The sequence below is a fragment of the Pipra filicauda genome, unplaced genomic scaffold (assembly GCF_003945595.2).
Source record: "Pipra filicauda isolate LSUMZ 115617 unplaced genomic scaffold, ASM394559v2 scaffold16_size7369187_pilon, whole genome shotgun sequence".
Lineage (NCBI taxonomy): Eukaryota > Metazoa > Chordata > Aves > Passeriformes > Pipridae > Pipra > Pipra filicauda.
Window position 1 is genome coordinate 2,939,188 of NW_024104207.1, and position 24,171 is coordinate 2,963,358.

A 24,171-nucleotide genomic window follows, 5' to 3' on the forward strand; every position below is an offset into this window, starting at 1 on the left:
TCATGCTTTTTCTTTTAACTTGTCGGTTGTGTGTGTTTGTGTGTGGGCAAGTAGTATCTCTTAACCTGCATGGAGGTCTTTGTGATGCTCCTCTTCTTGAAGTTCCTGAGGACTACAGTTTACATTGTAGTGAATATGGTTTTCACAGAGTTTTTTGTGTGTTGACAATAATTGTAAGCATATGCAGCATTTGAGTAATTCATAGGAACTTGTGGTTCCTACAACCAGTAGGATAGATAATTTTCTCGTTACTAATCTTTACAGTAAAGATGTATCAATTGTGTATATCTAAGTATATTTTGCTGTGTTTTCCTTTTGTTATTGGTTGTTTTTTAGGTTAATTTAGTAAATATCTAGACATGTTCTGAAAGTAAATTATTTCTCCTGCCTATCCAAGTAAATTTCTCTTTCAGGAATGTTTTCTAATTACTGTAAATTATGTAGTGAGGATGTAACCAGAGCAGAGAACAGTTTTGGGGGTCTACTGTATATGAATCCTAGAATCTGCTGTGGACTTTATGTATGATGGGAAAGTCATTAAACTTCAGGGTATTTCTTTCTTTGTTTTACTTATCTTTCATTTAAGAGTTAATAGATCAGTCTTAGGTACTACATGGTATTTTATTACTTATAGAAGAGATCGTCTCAGAAAAATAGCACCTTTGGTTGATGTGTTCCAAAAAGAGAGAGCATCAAATTTTCTTTTCCAGAGTAAATAACTCATAATTTATCCATACTTCTTTTTCCCAGGCACAAGTAGATGTTTCTGAAAGTGTAAGGAATTGTTTATGGAAGAGATGTCTTGAATTTTTTGTTGAGTTCTCTCAATGTAGACATGTAATCTTGAATATTGACAGAGTTAATGGTTTTATTCTGAAGAAAGAAGGATTTCTATTATTAGATATAACCCCAGATGCAAAAAAGAACTTGGCTTTAACTGATTTCTGGTGTATCTCTTCGTATGCAGAAACCATGTACAAATTGTCTCAGACTTGATAGGAAAAGTTTAAAGTTTGTTCTGTTTTGGTTTCCTGCATGCTATATTTGCTTTAATTCCTGGAAGTCAGTCTCTGTGGTTCTTTTTTTTTTTTCTTAAGGCGGCAATTACCAATATCAAAACCACTAATTTGAGTCTTTTTGGTGCTGTCTATACTGGCCCACTCACTGCCGCTATTTGTGTTATCTCTAACCTGCATTTCTACCTACAATCAAGCAACTGGTCCTTTTCTTAATAAGGTTAGAGACTTATAGATTTTATGATAGTAGTTCTTTACATGGTTAAAACTTTTGACAGGAGAGTTAGTCTTAAAAGTAGTAAAAAAAACATCCATCAGGGAGATAAAGAAAGAAAGTACTAACTTCTCTTCTAGTTTCCCCCTCTCCAAAGAATTAGTACCATTTGGTTAATGGGCTTTCCTGGCTAAATAAACATTGTCTATGTAGATTTCAGCACCTTGTCACTTTAACCATTTATTATCACCAAGTGTTCTTAACTGGTCTGCAGCTGCTGCGTGTCACATAAAAAAGGAGAAGGTGTTACCAAATGTTGCTTAATTAGTCCACATTTAAAATTCACACCTCGTTTTATTTAAATACAGAAGCAGCAGTACTTTATGGTACAATTCTGTCTTTTATTGAGATTCTCAAGCATAACCAGTTAGCTGTTCTGTTATTTCACGTGCATTAGTGTTTATTTTGATAACAGATTAAATGTAATTTAAATGAGGAGCAAATTTTGTATTCATTCACACATGTCACAAGCTGGGAGATGGCAACATGAGGTAAATATTAAGGATTTAGAAACAAGCATGAATGATAGTATAGAAATTCTTGAAAGATACATTTTTCATAACTGATGACAGTTCTTTTGTGTGTGTTTGCAGCAGTGTTTCATACAGTAGCCTACGGAGTGCAAAATACCAGATCACCTTGGTTTTTGTTCCCAAACTGGAACCTACTGCAGAGGAGTCATACCAACACAGTGTTTTATGGAGAATACCTGTTTGCCAGCAAGTGGCATAGGTGATCAGTTTGTTCATTAAAACAGGTGATTATAAGGGAGACAATGTGAGGATCCTTCAGGGATACACCAGTTCTAGGATAGACAGAAGAAAAAGATCTAGTTGTTTTCTGCTGAATCGCTATTTATGATGAAGTGAACTTCATTTAATGCTCTGGATCCCCAAGGGAAAGAACACACTTGCAGGCAAACTTTGGTTTTGCATTGGTTAAGTGCCTGCTGTCTCAAAGTTTCTATGTTGTTGTAACAATTTAATTCAGTCCATTCTGCTTAAACATGCCTGTATTCAATAAATTTTGTTTAAATTACAGGCCGTATTTTTATGTTATTTTTTTTCCAATGCAAGTTTTGTCAAATACATTTTATTTTCAGCTCTGTGATCCTTGCAAGTACCAAGAGCAGATCAGTTGTTTCCTTTCAGATTGTAATGAGATAGACGTGTTTTATCTTGTTGCTGCCAAAATAATATAATGGATTTCCTTTGTAGGTGGAACACCTAATTTGAAAACACTGTGGCTTGCCAAAGGACCTGATGTGGAAAAGCAACGGTATAGTACGTTTCTGGCATGCTTTCACCTTCAGGATGAGATGGAAGAACTCCAAGCTCTAGAAGCACCTGTTGCAGGATTCTGTTGCTTGCTGACCTATCTTATGATGCAGGTAACTGGGACAGTTGCTTTTTCTTCCGCTGTCATCTGATAGATGTGACTGACTAATAAACTATTTCTTGCTAGCCTGTGCTAGATTTTTGTCCTAATCTTTACTGTAGGCATAGTTGATCAAATATAACAGTACTGCATTACAGTATTTTTAATTACTCTGCTTAACATGCACCATCCTGCTCAAGAAATACTTGGGTTTTTTTGGTAGTTAATCATAACTCTCACATGCCCATGACAAAACCCCTTGGGCAGTTTAACAGAGAGAGTATAAACTGAGGGATTTCCCCTGTTTTTTGGGACCTGTTTGCAAACTAAAGCTGCTCCTTTTGTGTTTCCTTTGTGTCATCAAAAGAAGACATTCCCTCAGGTGACTATGCAGGCTATGCAAACAGCAGTATAAATATTTAGTTAGCTCTCACTGCTTTTTCACACCATCTTGTCAATCTACTCATTTTCAAGCTAGAATTGAGAATATGGCTCTTCTCATTAAATTCTGAGTAATAGAGGATCATTAGGTAGCAGTTCTGTTATAATTCCAAATATTTGGCAGCCTAAAGACTACCTTAATTGTAATAAAAAGGGGCACAAGATTAAATACCATATTGCTTCATTGTTTACTTTTCTCTTAGGTATTTAATATATTGTCTGTACTTGCCTCATTTCAAATGCTGATCTCACAAGCAGATTTTCCTCTCTGAGGATGAGAAAATTATAATGCTTTTATCTAATCTGATAAACTCTGCTTCATTTGTGCCTACACTGAACTGCATTTTGTCTATTGTTCTGCTTTCTCAGACTTCACTTTCCTCAATAGCAGATTTATACTGGCATGTGATACATGAAAACAAGCTCTCCCTTACTTTTCCTTTCTTTTTGTGTTTACTCAAATGATGCATTGAGGAAATACATGTGGGAATTATACAAGTGATTCATATAGCTCTTTTTTTTCTTCTTTAGTTTTTGTATCACAGAATATAAATTGAAGGTTTTTTGAAGATGAAACTCATTAAACATCATTTCATGCCTTGCAGTTTAAATTCAGCCAGATACGTATCATGTACCAAGCTTTTAACATACTTGAAGTGTTCTTCATATTTGGATATGAAATTGCAGTTTCATTTATTTATCTGTTATCACTGTTTCATTTATTTATTGTGTTATCCTGCACAATCTTTCATAGCATGATAACTAAAGTGTTTAAGAAGGGTTTCTTTAGTGGGATTACAAAGAGGAGTAACAGGAGGGAATACCTACAGAAATGTGGATTTACTGAGCCTTGATCACAGCATATTAGTAAAATAAAAAAAATGCTTGTCAGGGAAATGGTTTTTAGAACTCGTTATCCAATGGCTTCTGTTAAAAACAGAGATGAAAGCAGTTTCACAGCTCTTCTTTTCAACAGCAATAATAGCAGAGAGATCACGGAAAGGGCTTAGTTTGATGGAAGGTTTTTCATGGTGGTGCCAGTTTCTCAACATCTGTCCTGTTTTTCTGATTCTCTTCTGGTCTCTGAGTTGCCATGATACAATCTACCCTATGAATGAGACTAGGGAATCAATTTGGATTTAAACATTTTTCATTGCTGAGTTTTTTTAAATGTTGCTTATTTCTCTAGTATTGTCCATTTGTTCTCCTGGGGTGTTGGAGAGGAAAACTTGAGAGCAAGAGTGTCAGCAGCCATGCTTTGAGCTGTCCATATTGCTTCCATTTGTTTTATAGCTGAGAAAACAATGCTTGTCTAACTGTGATCTAATTCTTGTCTTTACACTTTAGTCTTAAATTTCTATTGGAGAAGGAAGGTGGATTGTTTTCTCAAAAAGTATTTAAGTTGACCAATTGTAGGTTGCCTTGAAGCAGGCTTCGAGCTTTCCTTCAACTCATGTGAGGGAGAATAAACCTCTTAAAAATTCCATTCCTCATTATTCAATCTAACCTAAAAATTAGGTTTTTATGGGAACCATCATATTGACCAACCCATCTGGCTTCCTTGAAACTTATGTGCAAATATTTAATGAAAACTTCATTTTTTTTTAAAGTAAGAAAAAATATAATAAACAGACCTTAAATATGTAAAGAAAGTGTTGATTTGAAAAATATTTTTTTCAGTGAGGGTACTTTTCAAATATCCTCCAAATTAAGAACAAAAATTTACGAAATAACATACCTATTTTTAAAGTTGAGAAAGGAGTGAATGAGTTCAAATATCAAAATGTGAAGTCTGCAAAGAAAGGAGAAATATCTCTTTCAATCTCTTATGGTTTTGGAATAAATCTGACAGTGGAATTGTGGTAACTCTCCAAGTTTGGTTACTGAATAAAATATTTCTCCAAAGGAGTGTTTTTACATTCGTAAGCATTTTGGCTCCTCTGCTCTGTTAGGGGCATTTTCTTGCTATTGTACTTGCAAGCAATATTTGATTTCCTTTTCTTAGCACAAAATTGTGCAAGTATTGAGAATTATTGTGTAGATGGAAGTCACTTTTCTGTTACTTCAATATATAAAATGTGCAGGTTCAGTAAAACTCTTGTTGCTGTCTACACAAAGGTGACACCTGACTTGAATTACAGGGTAAAGTAGGACCATTATCAGATCTTAGCAGGCAGGTGGAGTTAATGAATACCAAGGAGCATTTTGAAAGCTTAAAATTTTTCTAATATCCCTCCCATTCTTGTGCTTTATGCAAGATTTAGCAGCATCATAGAGGGGAAAGTATTTTACAGTGCAACAAACGCAAGGCCTGACTTTAAAAAAATTTTTAAATTCTCAGTAGTGGTTAGATAATTTTTATCCTGAGGAGGAAAGAATGAGTTACTCCTCCTAAGCAAATAAATGAATTACATAATTATAGATGGCTTCTTAATGTTTGGGGGTTTTTCTTGTTGATTTACATTAATACTTTTTTGTTAATTTTTCTCTCTTTCATTTTAACTCTCACTAAATAGAAGCTCTTAATGGATTGAAATAGAATGTACAAAACATTCCCCCAAAATTAAGCTGTTTAAAGAAAGGCAGTGCAGAGTTTTAGGCAGCCTTTTAACTTTTCTGTAAGCCCACAATACACATTTCCACATTTTGCAAGAGAAACCTTTCCTCAAGTTCCAATTGATAAGGAATTGTAATGTTTTATGGATCTTGCTTTAAAGCCCTTTTTATAGCCTCAACAGCTGTAACAGATATGTGGTCTTGGTGTGCATAATGTTCTTATAAGAGGAAGGAAAAGATCAGAACTGAACTGGTATTGTCATAGGATCATCCCAGCTGGTCTCAAGGCACTGTCTTTCTCCTGAGGTGACCCTGTGTCTCTATAGAATGTCAGAACACCTTTTCACAGCAGAAAAAGCTCCCATTCCCCCTTCACTCATAGAAGTATTAGAGTGAACTGTTACATGAATTTAGAATTTTTCTTTATGTTACCCCACTTGAACATTTTAGATTTAGTTTTCTCATAGTTTTGAGTTTTCCCCACTTCGATTTGTAGCCTAAAAATCCTGAAATTCAGGTAAAAGTAGGCAATTAAATATTTTAGATTATTTTTAAAGTTTCCAACAGATAACTGTGTAAGCATTTGAAAAAAACCCCAATGGTCATCACATCTGTGGCTCAGTGAAGAGGGTTTTATCCTGGATGTTAATTATAAAGCAATTGTTTTTAATCTCATTTTTTTACTATGCTTGGTGTTACAGAGATGAAGTTATTTCCTGTTACTAAGAAACTTCAAGGGAAGCGGAAAAGGGAATAAAGAGGGGTGGGCTTTTTTTTTTTTTTGGTGTGTGGAAATCCATGTATATACACTATACATGAGTATTGGGATATGCATTTCTTTCAAGTTGTGAAAGAAAGTATTTTGTTCCCTGAAAGTATGTTTTCCTAGACAATGCATTCGTGATGGTCATAATTCCATGAGGTCATTGATCTAAGTTTGATGTGCTTGAGCAAGAGGAGTCAATTTTCAGGAGAGTTTCTCTTCAGAGCCTTCAGATAATGTGTTATTTTTTCACCTGTTTTAGGTCAGTAGCCTCTCTCTGGAAGACTTAAATGCATTTGTGGCACTCATTCTCTGCCTCAAAGGGAAGTCAGCTGCTCAACTGGCAGGTCTGCAGGTATGGACCAGAATAATTTGTTGCATAAAATGGTCATGAAAAATATTTTGGGGGAAAATTGTTCTACATTAATTTTTTGCAGGTATGGGAACTAAGGATCATGGTAAATACATAGGCTTTTAATGTGCTGCATTTCATGTGAATACTTACATTTGTTAATCACGCAAAAAATTAAAATGGAAAGGACATTTTCTGGTGGTTGTGAAGTAGCGTGAGCAAAGTAGTCTTAGATTTCTTCCTTACTTGTCCTCTGGACTTCGATCTGATTAAAAATTTTGTAGCGGTGAATCCTGTCTTACAACATTGCTACATTATTTTTTACTGAGGAGGATTGTGTTTTGGGACATAGGTTGTATGAAAATCACTGCATTAAATCAAATTTAAGTATACTTGAGGGAGAATATAAACATAGTATAAACCTAACCAGAAAAATTGTTATGTGACCCACTGTAGTGAAAACTATTTGGATTACACTATTCTATAATTAGTCACGAGTTCTTTTAAATATTTTATATACGCCATGCAAATCTGGGCTTTTTCCTTTCCTATCTTCTTCAATCCACATGTGGAAAGGCAGATTGCTAGACAATTATTGCAGTAGAACCATTTAAATTTATCTTCTTGCATATGGCATTATACAAGAGTATTTTCAATGTCACCACTTCAAGTTGTATTCAAAGTATTAGTAGTGTAGAGCATAGACTGTTCGTGTCAATGGCCATTTGAGTTTTGGGTTTACGTAGAAGTAGGTGGGAAAGGATTAGAAATGGTTAGAACCTTAACATATCTTCACTCTGTAAATCTCGCTTATATTTCCAATAAATTCTCAGTTGCTTTGAACCGTCCATGTGAGAATTTTAAAAGTACTTTTTGCTGATAGCAAGGTAAACCAACCACTGCTATTACCATCCATTTGTTTCTAGTGCACAGGGACCAAATTAACAAAACCAGTGTGCTTCCAGTTTCATTATTTGATTCACTATAACAGATAAAGTCCAGTCTCCTATCATTTTTTTTAAAATTCATCACAAATTTGTTCTGCAGCTGATCAAGTGTAAGATCTGTGTAACAAAAAGGAAGCTATGAAATGAAGACAATACGGAAAACAGCAAAAATGTAGGATTTATTTCTGTCAAAGACATTATTGCACAGTGTTGCACTCAACATTGGGAGTATCATTACTTTATCAAATCTGTGTGGCAGTCATTCAGCAAAAGCATAAAGGAAACCAAGCTTAAGTGTTGAAACAATTTGTTTATAGGTGCACTTATATCTTACAATGTCTTCTACATATATACGTTAAGATACACTTAGGTATTACTACAGAAGTATCTGAAGTGTTTGAAAGTTTATTCTGTTTGAATTAGAGGTCTTTGTGTGCTTCATTCGTGTTGTGATTCTACGAAAATAGAAATCTGAGTGTTGCAAACATGTAATATTAATCATTGTATGCTACTTATCAGCATTGTAGTAATTCAGAATTGTTCACAAAATTGTATTATTTTCCCACAAGCTTATGGCAGAGAGTTATGAGCATAAAAGTGTATGAAATGTGAAGCTGGTCTTACACTGTCTCATGAAGTGGACAGCATGTTGTTGGAATTTACTTCTGTGTGCTATTGGCAGGTCCTTTCCAAAGTTCTGTCCCTCTGCTGCGTAAGAAAGCACTTCATGCACTGTCACATAATGCTTTCTGCTGTGCTAAAAAACAACAAAAGATTCTATAATGCAGTTGAAAATTTTGTATCAAGCTATTTTGTAGAGCACTTCCTTGTTTTATTCTATTAAAATTCACAATAGTGTCTTTGGTAATAGTTTGAGTCAGAATAAATCCCTCTAAAGGGAATAGTGAGGAAAGATTTTGGTCTCTTTCCCTTCTGAGTTTGTGAATAGATTAATAACAGTTTCAAACCTTTCCCCCGTTTGCCTTCAAATTAACCTCCCTTCCTGTGTTTTAATGACGTGGATTTCCTGGTGGTAAACAGTTGCTCCTTTTCAGTTTCTTGTATAGCTGTGTCTTGTCAAGCTATATCAAGAAAAGATGTTATGTTGTATTAATAGCCATAAAAATACTTTTTTTCTTCATATATAAGCTGCCTGTAATTTTGTGAAAGCACCAGGATCAGTTTCAAGATTTATATGATGTTACTCTCACTTCACAGGAAGAGTAAAAAGTGGTCTGTTTCCTGTTTCTGTGCTTCTGAAATGCGGTGTGTGGATGAATTTAATTATGTCCTGGGAATTTTCTTTTGAAAGAGCAGTACACTAAATAAATAGAGTACCTTATGTAAGTACTCTAAGAATAATGATCAAAAAAGCAAGCTTTCTGAGTATTATCGTTCAAGAATCTAATTTTCAAGATTCCACCTCAGAACAGCTTAAGCTGGTTTTGCTCATTACTATGTTTATCTGGTCATTTTACAAATTTGAGATAGACTATTATTTTAATAGTTAGTAAATAGGTTATCAGTAGGTATTTAACAGCTTAATGTTTGTGTTTAAAATCAAATGATCCAAGTGCAGTGAATTACACTAGTACATAACTAATTAATAAGTGGGGTTTATAGTAGGAAATCAAGAATAGAGTTTAGTCTGTTTACCATACTTTTTATTCTCCACTGAAAGGTTAAAAGTGATCCTTAGAAAGACTTACTAAGAGAGCTTTGAAGGAAATTATGTTAAACTTAGTCAACATCTGCAAAATTTTATGAAGTTGTTTGCTCATTTGCCATTTTGGACTCAACACTATAGTATTATTTTAAATGTAGAAAAAAAATGTTTACTACTTGTAAACAATTCTGTGAAATACACTAATTTAATAAAAAAAAATTCTGTTTCTGTAAAGGACTCCATTAGCAAGTATGTTGTAGCAGAACACTGAACTTCCACTGTGAAATATGAGAGAAAATATAGAGCCTGTTCTTCTGATAGAATGAAGAGAGCCTTTCATCATTGACTTTCAAATCTGCTTTCTAATATGCTGTCCATATTTCATAGTTAACGAGATCCATAAACTCACAAATCTCTGAAACAGAAATGTCTATGGTTTGAATAAAGTGGGTTAAAGCCATAAAAAATATAGTTTATCTCATGCTGAAAGAAAGTGGGCTGTGGACATGTAACTACATTGTAAATTATGTATTACTTTCTGAGAATAACATAATGTTTATACATGAAGATTTGATTATTTTTCAAGATCGATGGTCTCATAATACCAAAATGTGCACATGGTAGAGAAGACATTTTTCTGGTAAGGTTTTTTTTTTGTTTTCTTGTGCTGCCCCCCCTTATATGGTAGATTAGCATTCTGCTTTGCCCAAGCCTCCCGTAGAGCTGATACATAAGGTCAGAATTAAATTTTGGACCCCAGGTTGTCTATTTCTCTTCTTTCTATTTTAATCTGGTGTGTGGTGTTGGCAAAAAGCCCAGAGAGCCATCAGGCTAACTTTGAGGCCATTGCAGAGAAAAAGAAACACCAGCAGTCATGCTTCCAGTCTCGATTCTTATATTGAGCTGGCCACTGGTTGTTCAGTGTTTGTCAAGCACTGAAGTATATTCCTTCAATTTTTAAAGTACTTTCAATTATTTAAAAGTATGACGGATATGAAATGAGCGCAGTCATTTTAGATTTAAATTATAAGCTCCAGAGAGTCTTCGCAACTTGATTGCAAATGAATTTTCACAAAATATGTATTAAGTATTATTTAATTAGCTTTTGAAATAATAATAATAAAAAATACTCAGCAAACTAGTTAACTAGCTTGACCGGTGGAAATAGCTTTAGCAGGAATTGTAGTTGTGCAGAACCTTTGAGTATTTTCCATTGTACACTGTCATGGAAGCAGAACTACCTTAGTAATAGTATTATACCAATATTGCACAAGATATTTTTCTCCAACTATTTTCCTGAGGAATACTCAGTCACATCCATGCAAAATAGCAGTATGTTTTAGAGTAGTAGGTAGTAGTGTAGGTAACCTGGTTAACAGTGTTAACAGTGTATCTTGGTTAGGGTCCCTCAAATTTGAAGAAGGGCATTGCTAAATCTGTATTTTTAAACTCCATATTCATTCTTCTATGCCATGCAGACAGAAAAACAAATAATGCCTGGATTCTGAACATTCAAGAATTTTTTACCTGTTTGGCAAGCCAAGCTACATTTGTCAACACCATGTGATATTTTTCAAACAGACTCCAAACAGCCTTTGTGACCTATCTATATTTTTCAAAATATGTTTGTTTAAAAAAATTCTTTCTTCCCCAGAGAATGTATGTTTATTGTGCCCCTGCGACTGTTTCCTAATAAATATTTGCTTTAAGTCTAATTGGGTTGAATGAAACATGAAATGCAAGTAGGAATATTGTAAAGATTTCACAGATAACCCCCTCTTACATACAAAGGACCCGCTTCTGTGATGTACATTAGTATTAACCAAAGTGGAATTTGAGTGTATTCCCAAATACTTTACTGAATTGGGATTTATACTCCCTCAAAATTTGCATCTGTCAAAACTGGTTTTAAAATGATAGGTGAGATTGTAACTGCAGGGAGTGGGGAATGGGGGGGATTGAGGTGGTTTATTAATCTTGGCATTGCTTCCCAGCCCATTCTCTTATCTGCAGTCTTTAGATTTTCTGGAACAAAAGTGCCACAGTATGGGATGTGATTTCAAGTTGGGATTGGTTCAAACTTAGAAATATAACTTTCTTCTCATGTCCTCAAGACAGTCTGAAATGAACTGGTTCAAATAGAAACAGTCCACTTACACAGGTCAAGCATTAGTGCAAAGACAATTATCTGTCAGGAGCTGAAGTTGTTCACTGCTTACAGCAATTTTTGAAAGGCCCATCTCTAAATCTGTTTCTATTTTCATAAGAGTCTTTTGAAGTTCTGAAGAAATTCAAGTTTTCTCAGTCCTGTTGCATTGACAACTGGCTCTACCTTTCTTTGCTGCTCTTGGTTCATAAACATATAAAAAAAATCTTAAGTTAACCTATTCAACTTGCAGACAAGATTGATATTCTGCCCCACTCTCCCCATTTTCTTCTTGACCAAATTTGGTATATTTATTAGTATTATTAGAGCCTATTTCCCTGAACATTTTTTACATTTGACATAAGCTCTACTATCAGAATTCACATAACTGTGGGAATTCCGTTGTGTGTCACTGGCACAAATACAAACCACAGGATAACTAGATCACAGAATCACAGAATTGTCAAGGTTGGAAGAGACTTTCAAGATCATCTAGTCTGACCGTCAACCCAGGACCACCATATTCGCACCTAAAAACATCCCCGAGTGCCAGCTCCAGGTGACTCTTGAACGCTTCCAAAGACGGTGACTCCACCATCTTCCTAGGCAATTTATTCCAGTGCGTAACCACACTTCCAGTGAAAAAAACTTTTCTATATCTAACCTGTACCTACCCTGTTGCAATTTAAGGCTGTTTCCTCATCCTTTCACTTGAGACATGGCATAAAAAACAGACCCCCACCTCACTACAGCCTCCTTTCAGGTAGTTCTAGAGAGCGAGTTTCGGATCATCTCTTCTACCTTCATTTAATTGGATTCAGTTTGCCCATGGAGAAAATCTTGACCCAGATTTTGAGCAAGAGCCTTAAAAAGAGGATTTATATTCCTTTGTGGAAGATGATCTTGCGTTTTTCTGCGTAATTGTGTAAGTTTGCTCAGCTTTTCTGTGAGTTTTCCCCTTTACTGCCCTGTGGTTCATTATTAGCAAGGTTTCAACAACACAGAAATAGCAGCAGTGTTTCAGTTATAAATTGCTTTTAGACTGTATATAGCATAAAGAATATTTCAAGATGCTTAAGGTAAAAGACGCTCAGGTGTTTCAGATAACGAAATTGCTGTTAATTTTTTTAATCCATGCCTAATAATGTAGCAGGAAGTGAAACATAGTTATTAGTGAAGGTAATAAAGCTCTTGCAAAATATTAAGCAAACAGACAGCTTTGAAAAACTCAGAGATAACCTATTGCAAAGAGGGAAAACAAATATTTCTGGTATCAACTGACCTTTTCCTGCCAAGTTTCTGTTGGTCAAAGTGTACGTTTACTTCTGAGTTAAATAGTTTTCACTTCCTTGCATGTTGTATGCTAGAAGGAACAAGCAGTCCATGAGGGTTGGAGGTGGTGTTTGCATGGTATAGGTGGAGTTGCTCTCCATTGCCTTTAAGGGCTGACCTGTGTCCCCACAGGGCAGGTGACATGCAGGGGTTGGAGCCAGGGAGGGAATGGAGCGTGCTGTCAGGAAGCGGTGGCACGCGTGCACCTGCCTGTCATCTGCTCAGGGCTGCCTGCACCTGCTTGCGTGCCTCTGTCACGCCTGAGCAGGAATGCAAGCTGCACATCTGTCTAGGCTTTCCCTGGAGAAGCAGATGGCTATGTGTAACTTCAGAGAAACAAAAATGTTTTCTGAAATGACCTAATGAGCCATTTATAGGTGGATGCATTTATAGGCATACGGTTACAGTTCTTTGTTGGATGTACTGGAGTTTTTCAAATTACTATAGTAGAAGTGTTCCTCTGGAAGATGTCAGAAACAGCCAGGCTAACCGAGAACTGATTTGTTCCCTTTCTTTTCAAGTGTATTCTTGATTGACGTGATCGTTGGCCAGGGGTTAAAAGTCAAGATGGTGTCCAGTTCCTATCAGTTTGAGTTTGGTCAAATTGTTCAGTTCTTTTTCGTATTTAAGTTCTTGTTTGTAATACTCATGCACCAGTAGTCTCAATGATAGAAGTTCTTTAGCCAAAAATACAAATGCTGTATAAATGTGAACTTGTAATACATTAACATTATTATTGGTGTTGCAAATATATTCTCCTCCCCTTCACCTTTATTTTTAGGTAATTTCATTTGATGTTTACTGAACAATAGCGAAGATTTCTTTTATAAAGAAATGGAGCAGTGTTAAGAGAAAAGTGATAGAAGTATGTTATAATATCCCTTATCAGCATTATATTTTAGCATCTCAAGACATCACCACTTAAGACAATTCTAATCCTAGTGTTATAAGTGAGGAAAAAACACACAGGGACAGTAAACACTAAATGTGTAAAGATATGTTACCTCCAAAGAAAATTAGTGATTTATGGACAGATTTAATTGTTTAGTAATCTCATCAGCACGTCATGTCACACCAGCATTAGTAGGAAGCATATGCACATTAACTGAAAAGGTATATTACATTCATCTAGGTTGCTATATATTCCCCTGATAGATTTAAAAGAAGAGACATTCCATTGTTCCTTGCCAAATACAAAGTTATGTATGTATTGGTTTTAGCAAGGGCAGTTAATGCATACCTAAGTATTCAGCAATAGTTTTCTATTTACTCTCTGTGTATAGAATACACAAACACATCTTGGCAGAAAATGTTTCTGTGCTTGGACTTAAGTTCCATAAGTTCCTACTAAAGTCAAGGAGAGTTTTACTTCTGAATATAATAAAAGCAGAGCTATGCCAATACACTTTTAAAAATCCATCCCTCTCTTCTGCTCATTGTTTTTTACTTTTTAGCAAAATTATACAATTGTATGTTGTATTTGTACCCCGAGGCTTCAATACAGCAGGGGAATATTTCAGGCTAGCAACAATGGCAAGTAATATTTTTCAGTTATAAGAGGTTGAAAGTATAGTGGTTCTGCAGGAAGTTTATTTTGGCATTGCACGACTGGAAAAAAAAAAGGTACCTTTTGTTTTAAAATGGCTGTGGATCAATTCCTGAGGCTGGAACATTATCAACAAAGCACCTGCAGAGTCCAATGCTGGCTGAAGGGCTGATATCCCAAAGTTTGGCTTATTACAGAGCATACATTTTCTTTTAAACGGCGTTGTTCTCTGTGTTAAATGCATTGTTAAAAGTGGCCAAGTTACTCTCACAGAAACTCTTTCCCTATTTATTTTTAATTTGCTCTGACATAGTGGCAGTACAAGAAAATGTAGAATATTACATGTAAGTAATTTTCTTTGAAACCTTTGTTTGTAGTCAGTTCTTTAATAGCTCAGAAGACCATCTTTATCCAACAGCTATGTGCACCAAAAAAGGGTTCTCTAATTTCTCTGTATGTGTTCATCTAAACCCCAGCACAAGGTTGATGTTCTTGTGACAAAAGGCAGCAGCTTTCAGTTGTGTATGGCAGTTTTCCATTTCAAAAGGAATAGGTATTCTGGAAGTGATTACTCTATTGCACCTTAGTAACAACCAAATTCCTGATCTCTTGAACATACCTGATCACAGATTGCAGGTTGTCAGTTCCTTTCATAGGTCATCTGAGATACTGCTGTGTGACTCATAGTTCAATTTGTCTTGGACCCTGGGATTGTCATGAAATAGAAGCAGACCAGTTCTTTTCTTCCTCAACCTGTGGACTTAACACCTAGAAAATTCCCTAGCTAGAACTGTTTACCTTGGACGTATCACTTCAAAGGGTGAACCACAGTATCAACAATCTTATTGTGCAGCTGCTTTGCATTACAAAGAAACCGAAGGAGAAAAAAGCTCCAACAAAACCTATATTGCACTGGCAAACAGTATTTGTTCTCCTGGAATTCTCTACACTAACCATCACGGTTCGATGGCTGTTGTATTTGAAGAGCTTATATACCAGACATGACATTAATAACAGTTGTCATAATGTTTCTGGAAGCTGCAGTGCTTCAGACATGCTAAATTTTGCCTAATCTAATTCTACTGAAATTCAGTGGTCTTTCTGTTGGCTTCAGTGGGAAATATCAGGCCCTTAAAAAGCATAAACTCAAAACAGCTTAAGAGAGAAAATGGTCATATATTAGGGCAATTGAGGAGATCTTGAACATCTATTCTGCCTCTGGGGAGGAAAAATAGTAAACTAATTTTTAAGCTTGGCTAATTAAGCCTTCGACAGTTCCAGCAAAGAACTGAGCAGTTGCAGGCCTACCCAGCTGCCATTTGCCAATATATTCCACGACTGTGGAAGCACACGCTGCATTATCAAAGGCAGCCAAGCATGCTTTGCTGAGTAGTTCTGTTGCTGGCAGAATTTTTATTCCTAAAAGTTTGTTCCATGGACCAGTCCTATGATTAAACAAAGGGAAAGCGCTGGGTTAAGATGTGAATAAGGACTTTAGATCAGGAATGTGGTCAAGATGCAGGTAGCAAATGAAGACCCTTGTTTTAAAGATTTTGGTAAAGGAGCTAGTCAGTGTAGAGTAGACTACAGAAATACATAGTGAGTGTCAGAAAGTAAAGGAGTAGAAGAAGTTTGATGTTTGAAGGCTTACAATGGAAAGTTACTGGAAGAGGAGTGACCTTTTGCATGATTTTTAATTTTTTTCTTTGTGTCCCCTAATAACTTTTTGAGTATGTGGGCTAATTTCAGCCACGTTTGACAAAGATGTAGGAGTCTGTGAGAGAAATATGTTAATGATGATTGTTTTAATTAGACAGCAGGGAAGATGGGGAAGGCACTCTAAATTGCCCAACAGGAGGAAACTTTAACGATATCACCTTATTAGGGCATCCATATGAGAGGGAGACATCACTACAGGCATGGGGAAGAAAATTCTAATAATTACTGAACCATTTCAGATGCCAGTGACATAGCAGAGGCAGACATCAATTCATGGTGCAGACATACCAGGAGTCTGTTGGCGGTTTGTCCCCCATAAACTTTATTAGTTGCAAGGCAAGTGAAGCTACTCATACTTCTATATCTCATAATTCCACAACATGTAACTGTTGTATGAGAAAAAAAAAAAAAGGAAGGAAAATCAGATTACAAGAATTTTCAGAGTCCCAAACAAATAAAATATATTTTGCTACTAAATAAATTCAATATTATCTGTATGATGGAAAGGTGAGGAGGTTCAAAGATGTCACCAAAAACATGAGCAAGTATTTAAGACGGTAAAAATTAAAATCCAGATGAATCCATTCACTTTTATAGAAAGGATATGACTGCTGTCTGGGCTACAGTCAGATGGTTAGCCTGATGACTATAATTCAAAATTGATGTGAACATTCTGTAGATGTCCACATGTATTGTGGACTGTCATTACCCTAGTAATCATTTAGATCAGAGTTCAGCAGTTGTGATTAAAATAAAAGAAATAATGTTATTTCAATCTTTTTACAAGTGTTAATGTATTGTCCATTGCATAACTGTATAAATAAGCTGAGAGGGCTAAACTTTTTAACTGGTGAAATTCACTATCACAGAAATGTAATTTATGCTGGAGTTTGTTGTGAATATGATTTAAAGTTCTGATAAAAGTGGCTATATTTGAAAATTAAACCAGAAATTAAATATTATCTTTTTGTAACTGAAGGACATTTTTTTCTGGTTGCAAATTGGTGAACAGTATTAGTTTTTTTTTATTTTATGTAGGATGCTTAATGGTAAAAGCAATTTTTAATTTTTTTTAAGTTTACTTCTGTGGTGGTTTTGGCTTAATGTAAATAACAGTGTTCTGCACAGAGGTATCATTTTACGTCAAAGTCCTGATAAAACCTGGTAAATAAACTTTGCTGAACATATAAATACTAAACACTTAGGTTGTTTACTGCTAAATATTTACTTCAAAGCCTTAGAAGTGTTTAAAAACTGGTTTTTCTAGTTTCTGTTGCAGCAGATTCCCTCATAGGATTGCTTTTCAATCCCCATTTTCCTTTGCACACACCTTGTTTAAGCAGGAAGAGCTTAATTTAAGCTCTTTTATTCTTTATCAGAATAAACCTTAGTCTGTTTTCAAAATACTGGTGCTCCCCTCCTCCGTCAGTTTGACAGGTCAAGGAAGCAGACGATGCACTATGCTCCCAGCAGCTTATTGCTTAAAGCTGACTGATGCCAAGTAAATATGCCGTTTCACCAGCCCACCTCTGTAGGTTGACACTCCTGAAATTTGTCACCATTACACCAGTTTAGGTTATCTTTGCTCAAAAACAGAAAATATATCTTCAGTGCACAGGGGCTTTAGCATCTTTTGACAACTCACACTAGGAATTCACACTAATGGCTGAAGGCAGGAAGATCTGGTCTCTGTCTTTTGCTTGAAATTGTTTAGTGATGCTTTCCATCGCAGAGAATTTAACTTTACTTAAGTTGTCATCAGTTGACAGTCCATCTCTCTATGTTTGGAACACAGTGTGCCTTAGCGCTCTCAGGCAAAGCTAAGCCTTTCTGTTTTAATGACAAGTTCCTGAGATAGGATCTACCTGCTGCCTTTATTGCTCAAGCATAAATTACCTATGGTTAAATATTTGATCATTTAAGGCAGAGGTGGCTCTTGGGGAGTTAATGTAAGAAGTAGCATACTGATAATACACCGAGTTCAAATGCATGTAAAAAGAACTGGTTAAACTAGGGCAGTACGATTTTAATCAGCACCGCTTGAATTCCAGCAGTTTATTGCTTGGATCAAATTACATTGATTTGTAACTATTGTTATTGAATTATTAATTTTAACTAGAAATCATCAAATACTAATCTGTCCTTGAGTATTATGTTCTCCCTTTTATAATAAAAACAGGTATGTTCTTTTGTGGGTGGGTGGGGTGGGGAAGGGAGGAGGGCGAGAAAAGCCTTATATGATTTTAAAGTTATTTCTTTTTAAATTTGTATTTCAAAATGGTCATATCTTCTGTATTCAACTTTATCACAGGAAGAAGGCAACAGATTAGGAAAAAAAGTAAATGCATAAGGACAACTTTATCGTAAATAACAATTATTAATACAAAAAGAGCATCCCCAGAATGTTGTTGAAAATCCTACTAAAGGAACAAGTTTTTAAATGAAATGTGGTATTTTATACATTGAGATACAGAGGACATTTAAAGTAGCACAAGTAAAGAATTGTAAAATTATTATTATATCTTTACTTTTCTCCTTGGTTTCTAGAAATTTAGATAGTGAGATGCTTTGCTGGAGGGAATGGTTCTGGCCTTCATTTGTGCCTGCTGACATCTGGCACGTTCAGATACTTATCCTCACATTTCAACTGTCATAGAACCTATTTATTCTTTTAACAGAATATGAACCCTTTAAACTCCATACAGCTGAGGGGTGAAGGAGTTGTGGGGTCTTTTTAGTACATTCCTGAAAAAAGTTTGTGCAGCTTTCAAAATGCATAGCGTGAAGTTTACACCTCTATCAAAAAATCATTTGTGAATCCACAAAGAAGACTCAGAGGACTAGTAGTATTTCCTTAGAATGTAATGTATTTTTACATCCTGATTAATTTTTACTATTATTTCATTAGATGAAATTTGAACTCGAAATTTACATTTCATATACAAGATCCACGTATTTTTTTCTTCCTGTAAGTTAAAACTGTTCAGCAGGATGTACAGTCTCTGGGTCCTGTGAGCAAACACTTTCCATGTTGGAAAGCCTCTTTCTGTGGCCGATGAATATGCACGTGACCACAGAGATTGGCCTGAACTTGTGGTCCATGGGCCAGAGCCCTGTGTCCCTAGAGCAGAAAAAGGTGTCATATAGGTCTGTGATGATAGCTTTTCTAGAAAAGACATTTCTCAAATTGTTAGAAAAATATTTTATGCATAGTGTTGTGGGTGCTGTAGCTTATCCAGTTCAGATTGGCATTCTAAGCATGATATCAGTAACCTCTGCTGAAGTGGTGCTAGAGGACTGTGAACTTTTGAGTTCTCAGCCTTCAGTTAATGCTGGCAAATAGGAAAAGTAATCTTTTTCCCCAAGTGTCAAGACAGTGGGAAGCTGCTGTTGGGAGGGGCACCAGCAGGGGCACAGCACAGGCAGCTGGTGCAGGAGGAGCAGTTCTCACGCACTCTCTGTCTCTCTCGCACAAATGGCATCAGCTGGTGGTAGGAGTAGCAGCAGCGAGATCACAGGGGTGCATCTCACATGATTCACTGGGGTCCTGAGTTTGTAAATGTAGTAAAAAGAACAGACACAATTTCTGAAAGAAAGTAATCTCTAGGGTTTAATGCCCTGTAAGACAAGACTCCTTTTCTTTTGGAATTTTGTACTCCTCATCGGGACGTCTTAACATTGCAGACACCAAGCTGTTGTGAGCATTCCCGTGGCAAAGCAAGTCTGTGGTTTGCCATGCACACAGCCTCATTGTTACGGACTCACTGTGCTTTCATTTTCTTTGGTTTTCATTGCCAGACATGGAAAATAGGAACTACCCATTAGTGAATGTATTTCCTGTCCTATTAAAATAAAGAAATCACTGTTGATAGTTCTGGCCTTGGTCTTGCCAATATTGATTTCCATTAAAAATACAAGCCTTACCTGATACCCACCACACACAAACACGCACATACACACCTTACTCCACAATACTTTACTGCTTTGGAAAAGTTCTGGATTGATATCCCAAGACAATGAAGTCTTCTACCTGTAAAACCTGTCACCAGCAACATTATTTTATCCTTCTTAACCAATATGTCTGAATTGTAATTGAAAAGAGCATAGGTTTTGTTGATGGCTCAGATTTCATACTCAGACAGAAGTAACAGCATCAGTGCCAGTATTACACTGATCTTCAGTTTGAGATGGCACTCAAAATACTCTTCTGTATTTTACTATTTTGTGCATCACCATCAAATGCAAAATTTTTCAGATTCTCACTTGGACATTGTTCTACAAATACATATGCATTTGGTTTGCATTAACTTGAATGCCATCACCAAAGAAACTTGGGTTAATCACATTTCTGTTGGGTCTATGCTTAGAGTTTTCAGAATAAAATAAATATATAAAAGCTTTATTTTAATATTTATGGCCCAGATGGCATCCAGCATTCACACATAGTATTAATAATCTGTTATAGCAGCTGTTTTATATCCTTGATAACAGTGGGATTAAAAAGGACAGTAAAAGCATCTTACAGAAAGGTATGAACTAATAGTCATATGGTACACATCCACTAAATTAATAGACGGGAAATTGCTTGCTGCGGGTGACAGCTTTTACTCTTTCATTTTCTTAAATACTTGTTTTCATTATTCTTCATGAAAGTTTGTTTTCAGCATTGAATCTTTTGACATCATCAGTACCAATAATTCAGTGACAGAAGATACCAATTCATGTGACTGTGAATTTCAGTCTGGTTTTGTACTGATCTATAATAAAGAGACTTATTTGTGACATAAATCATACTGATATAAATTTGGCCAAGTTTGATTCAGCTGGTTGGTGTACTACCGTCACTCTTGACCTCTACTGCTAATTGTAGCTTACCATGTCCATTTTCGTTGTAGTGTAAGGGCAAACCACTTGTCAAAATGTTCTGAAGTGTTTTATTGAAGTTGCTTAAAGTTCAATTTATTGTTGCATCGAGAACAAGACCCAGGAGTATAAAAGCTGAAAGAATTCCCTAGAGTTCTGAGGATTCCCAGCAGTTCTTTTTCTTTGTACTTTCCGCTCATAAAGTCTTACTTTGTGATCACAAACCAAGCAGATTCCATTTTAAAGCTTGTAATGATGTGGACTCACTTCCTTAGCAGGTGTTAGAGTTTGATTAAGTGATCAGAAACAATCTGGTAAATGCAATGTAAGAACCTTTCAGCTACAACATGCAACCTTTCAGCTGTGTGCAGTCTTGCAGTCTAGTTTAGTACAAATAATACTGGTTCACTTAAACAACATTCCTCTTCCAAGTACCTTTCAGCATTGTTAGGCATTTTGCAAACCCCCCCTTTACTTGCCAGAGCAAGAGGGTTATGAGTGTGCATGTAGTTATTAGGCTCAGCTGGCAAAATGATAGCTTACATCTGGAGGCAATAGCTTCCTGAAACTCAATGGCCTGCTCCTGTACTGAAAATACTTATATTTTAAAGGGAGGCTATAAGAGAGTCTTCCTTACTCGAGTATGAAGTGTCACAGTCAGAAAAAGATGGACCTTTCATTTTCTAAATGACTGCTCAAATCTAGTTGGGAGGTGTCCCTGCTCACAGCAGGGGACTCAGAACTAAATGATCTTTAAGGTCCTTTCCAATCCAAACCATTCTACGATTCTGTCCTATTCCATTTCTGGTATAATTTATACTGTAAGGACACAACAGCTGCCATGGATTACAGTATTGATGGCCACACTATTATGAATCTCTTCTGGTCCTGACAAACTGCTTCAGCATAGACTGTGAAAAAGGCATTGCTCTCTGAGGAGCTATGTACTGTTTACACAATACTTAAAATCACAGTTTTACCCATATTGGATTCAAAGCTTTTGTATTTTGCTATGCTCTGCCACAGCAGGCTGTTAAATTCACCCATCAAGTTTACTTTTGCTATGAGTTTTACTTGTCTTATTGAGTTTCTCATTTTACATTTTCTAGATTCTGTCATACCATTGCAGTATGTCTTCTGGAAAAATACACGTTGAAGTGAAATAATTTGACTTTCAGACTACAGTCAGAGGAAATTTTAGAGTTTTTAAAATAAAAGTTTGGATACAATAAACTTTACTCTGTCAAATCCTATAATTTAAATGACCTCTAAATACTGTAGCATTTCCGGGGTAATCAAACTCCGGAAGGTCAATGGATCACTGTACACATCAATTTCTACTCCCAGTTCATGTTTTACATTCCACTAACAGAACTTTTTCTGGAGAACTGCTGATGCTTGAAAAATACAATGGAGAATAGCCACTTATTTTGTCTTTCCATTTTCATTTTGAAAGTATCTATCTTAAAAACTTGAGTGAGATGCTGTGCTTGTTAAACTTCACTTACTGAGTAAAACTAGATCCAAAATCCTTTGACCAATTCTGCTGTGAAAGAGAGGACCATCTTTGTCACAACTGTGAGACAGTTTATCATTTTCTCTGCTGTTCTTATGGTTATATGTGATGGTAACATTGCTCATATTCCCTGATTTGTGAGGCCTATCTTTTGTGTGTGTGTGTGGGTTTACAGCTTGCAGAAGTAGACTCCAGAGCTGTACATCTTGGCGCTGTCTTGGTTCGTGGCCTTACAACGTTGCTCATGGCCAATAGCGCCTGTGGCTTTCCATTCAGAATGGATGATTTGATGCCTTGGACAGTGTTTGATGGAAAACTTTTTCAAGAAAAATACCAGCAGTCGCACCGAGGTTGCTCTGTGGAAGAGCTTTTGGAAGGCAATGTGAGTAACCACATCCTCTTAGACATTTCTGTATTCTTTGAAAAAATGTACCTGCCCATTTACTTCGTTGTTTTAATATTCTTGTTTACACTGTTCCCCTTTCTTTGTATTTTTCTTCTCTCTCTTATTCCTTTTTCACTCTCTCCACAAAAAATAATTAAAAAAAAAAGTAGAAATACTGAGCCTATGAAGAAAACTGTAATTTTACCTTTATTTTTGTTTCCATTACTCAGAAAATAGTATAAGGAAAATGGTTGTCAAGTTCAAAAAATGAAAATGCCCATAAGGTTTCCTAGTACTGAGATATTACTGAGATCTTTTTCCTGTAAGATTTTAGGTAACATATTAAGAACATCTTTAAATAAGCACACTGGATATAATTTTTAAAGTATTTAAGAGTGATATTTTTAAAGGCAATAAAGAACCTAAAGTTTGAGGTGAAGGTTTGGTAAATTCAAAGAGGAACTGTAAATCAGAAGAAGGTGTATATTTAGGTATTTTTTTAAACTCTCACCAAGTACCTTCCTGTACCTCTGAGTACTTTGGTCCTCAGTCCCACTTTATCTTACAAATCTGGGGATTTGTAAGATTTACATGCTACGTTACCAAAAAAACAATGTGACTTCAAACATGTCTGGGCAGAAAGGTACTATCAGAGTCCTACTCAACACAATGCATTGCAGTGGCATTATGTCTAGACTCAGAGGTAGGGTCTGCTAGACTGGGTGCAAGACTGTATTGATGCGTGAATGAAGTCTCAAACCAGACCTGGCTCATACCCCATCAGCACAGAATTTGTGGAGAGATGGTTGGGTAGGTCTGTACTCATCAGTGAAGGTAGCTCTGAAGACCTTCAATTAATGTGCCTCTTTTCATTGTGGACTTGAAAAGCCTGTATCATTTAATTACTTTTGAAAATCTTACCTTTGAAATGTTTTAATCTGCTATTGAATATATCACTTGAGGTTAAAATAAAGTAATTAGAGAGAAAAAATATTTCAGTTTTGATTTATGTTAATCTCATGCATTCAATGCCAGTTGTTGAATAGTTTTCTTTTATAATTTTATGTCCAATTGCATACCGTGCTGGTCTGGAGTGATGAGTGGAACACTTGTGGGTGGGTGGAATGAATGTGTTTTTAGCATGAAGGAGAAGAATAATCCTTTCCATATGTATTCAATCATATGATTAGGACCATAACTTCTTTCCAAGTCCTGTGGTTCCTATTAATTGGTTGGTTGATTTCAGTAGATTTTGGATTGGGACAATGGTTC

At 35.9% G+C, this 24,171-nt stretch overlaps 1 protein-coding gene across 1 annotated transcript in view; it reads left to right on the forward strand.

Moving 5' to 3' along the window:
* The window catches only part of FAM120B (family with sequence similarity 120B), a 49,628-nt gene that overhangs the window by 15,205 nt on the left and 10,252 nt on the right, over positions 1–24,171 (forward strand). The window contains exons 5-7 of the mRNA XM_027721400.2: positions 2,508–2,680; positions 6,690–6,782; positions 22,690–22,896. Of these exons, the coding sequence (XP_027577201.1) occupies positions 2,508–2,680; positions 6,690–6,782; positions 22,690–22,896 (473 nt within the window). The remainder of the gene's footprint in view (positions 1–2,507; positions 2,681–6,689; positions 6,783–22,689; positions 22,897–24,171) is intronic.